The sequence below is a fragment of the Nematolebias whitei genome, chromosome 6, assembly GCF_014905685.2.
Source record: "Nematolebias whitei isolate Nwh7 chromosome 6, NemWhi1, whole genome shotgun sequence".
NCBI classification, from domain to species: domain Eukaryota; kingdom Metazoa; phylum Chordata; class Actinopteri; order Cyprinodontiformes; family Rivulidae; genus Nematolebias; species Nematolebias whitei.
This window is the reverse complement of record NC_056503.1, coordinates 49,174,623-49,176,097: the sequence shown is the minus strand read 5'-3', so window position 1 is coordinate 49,176,097 and position 1,475 is coordinate 49,174,623. Positions and strand designations below refer to the sequence as shown.

The following is a 1,475-nucleotide window of genomic DNA, read 5'->3' as shown; positions in this document are numbered from 1 at the left end:
GCTGCTGATTTCTTACTAATAAGCTGCTGTATTCACACCCATCTGCTCACAACAGACTCATGTTCAGGCTGCTGTTTAATACTCCATATTATTTTACATTATTAGTGTTTGGTGTATTTCTTAGATCCTCGTATACTGGTTTTTTTTTATACTTTATATTTTTTGCTATTTTGGGGTGTAACTGGGACCTTGGGTACTCAATTCTGTTCCACCTCATGTACCACATGTGATGCAAATGACAACAAAGAACCTTGAACCTTTACTGAACCTGAGCTAATGAAAAGAAGGGTCAGTTCTGATTGATGTTGGTGCTGACTGGACCTGCTGTGGTCACTGGATCTATCAAACTGGGTCAATCAGACGGCTTCTCACTTGTCAGACTCTGAAGCCCAACAACTGTTTCACACAGGATCTGATCAGAACTCCAGCGGCTCAGTTGGTGAGTACCGATCAATACCTGCAGCCTGAAAAAGAAACCGGACCGACGGACCAGCTGACCTGACTTTTGGGGGGGAGCGGAGAGATTTGGTTCCGCAGCGGAAACCCACCACCTTCCCTCGGGGAACCATCTTGACCTTGATGTTGGCAGAAGATGGCGTTGGCGTGGCAACGACCTCCAGGGGCTCTGAGGTGGGAACGAGATCCAGACAGGAAGTGAGTTTAAAGTTTGTGTCAGACTGAAGAGAGCCGTGCTGCTGTAATACTCAGAACCAACCAGAACTGTCCAGTACAGAACCAGTCAGTACTGTTCAGCACCACCAACCTCTGCTGGCCCAAACTCACCGTAGCAGAGGTCACAGCGTCGAGGACAGTTCTTCTTCATGAAGGCCTTTCTCCTTTCACAAAAACCGAGTCGAGCCCACGGATCACAGACCCGTTTCTTATCCAAACACCCTGCAGAAACAACAAATTCTGGTACCAAATATGAGTTTTAATGTTTTTTTTTTATTAAAGCAGGAAACCAATAATTCCTCAGCATCTAAACAGGAAAAATTAACAAAAGCAAGAGCTTTATTTTGAAACTCCAGGTTCAGTTTGCTTCCTGTTTCCTGCAGACCCTCTGACTCCTCCTGAACATCAAAGGTCCAGTTAGAGATGGCATGATGGATCTATGGGGACGGTGATGGAGAACAGAAGGAAGAAAGGCATGCTGGGTAATATAGAAGACCCTCAGTCTGCTGAGTGAATGGTTACCATGGTGATTCCCACCTTTTTTTGGAGTGCAGAAAGGGGAGGGGCAGCAGGCAGAAACACCAAATAAAAAGTAAGCCTCAGACTCTGTGTGAAAACTATAAGTCAGATAAAAAAAAGTTTATAAGTCAGATCAAAGAACTTCTTGACCCATGAGTAGCACAAAGTTTTGTTGGTATCACAGGTTCTGTTCGATGGTTCTACAGGGTTTTATGAAAATATGACAGTTTAAAAAGAACCTTCACTTAGGCCTGTCACGATAACAAACTTTTCTGGGCGATTAA

At 44.3% G+C, this 1,475-nt stretch overlaps 1 protein-coding gene across 1 annotated transcript in view; it reads right to left on the bottom strand.

Moving 5' to 3' along the window:
• Positions 1 to 375: 375 nt before the first annotated feature.
• Positions 376 to 1,475, bottom strand: part of LOC119411039 (matrix metalloproteinase-23-like) — a 4,986-nt gene continuing 3,886 nt past the window's right edge. The window contains exons 5-7 of the mRNA XM_037677961.1: positions 784 to 894; positions 499 to 625; positions 376 to 382 (exon numbers count right to left, since the gene is read on the bottom strand). Of these exons, the coding sequence (XP_037533889.1) occupies positions 376 to 382; positions 499 to 625; positions 784 to 894 (245 nt within the window). The remainder of the gene's footprint in view (positions 383 to 498; positions 626 to 783; positions 895 to 1,475) is intronic.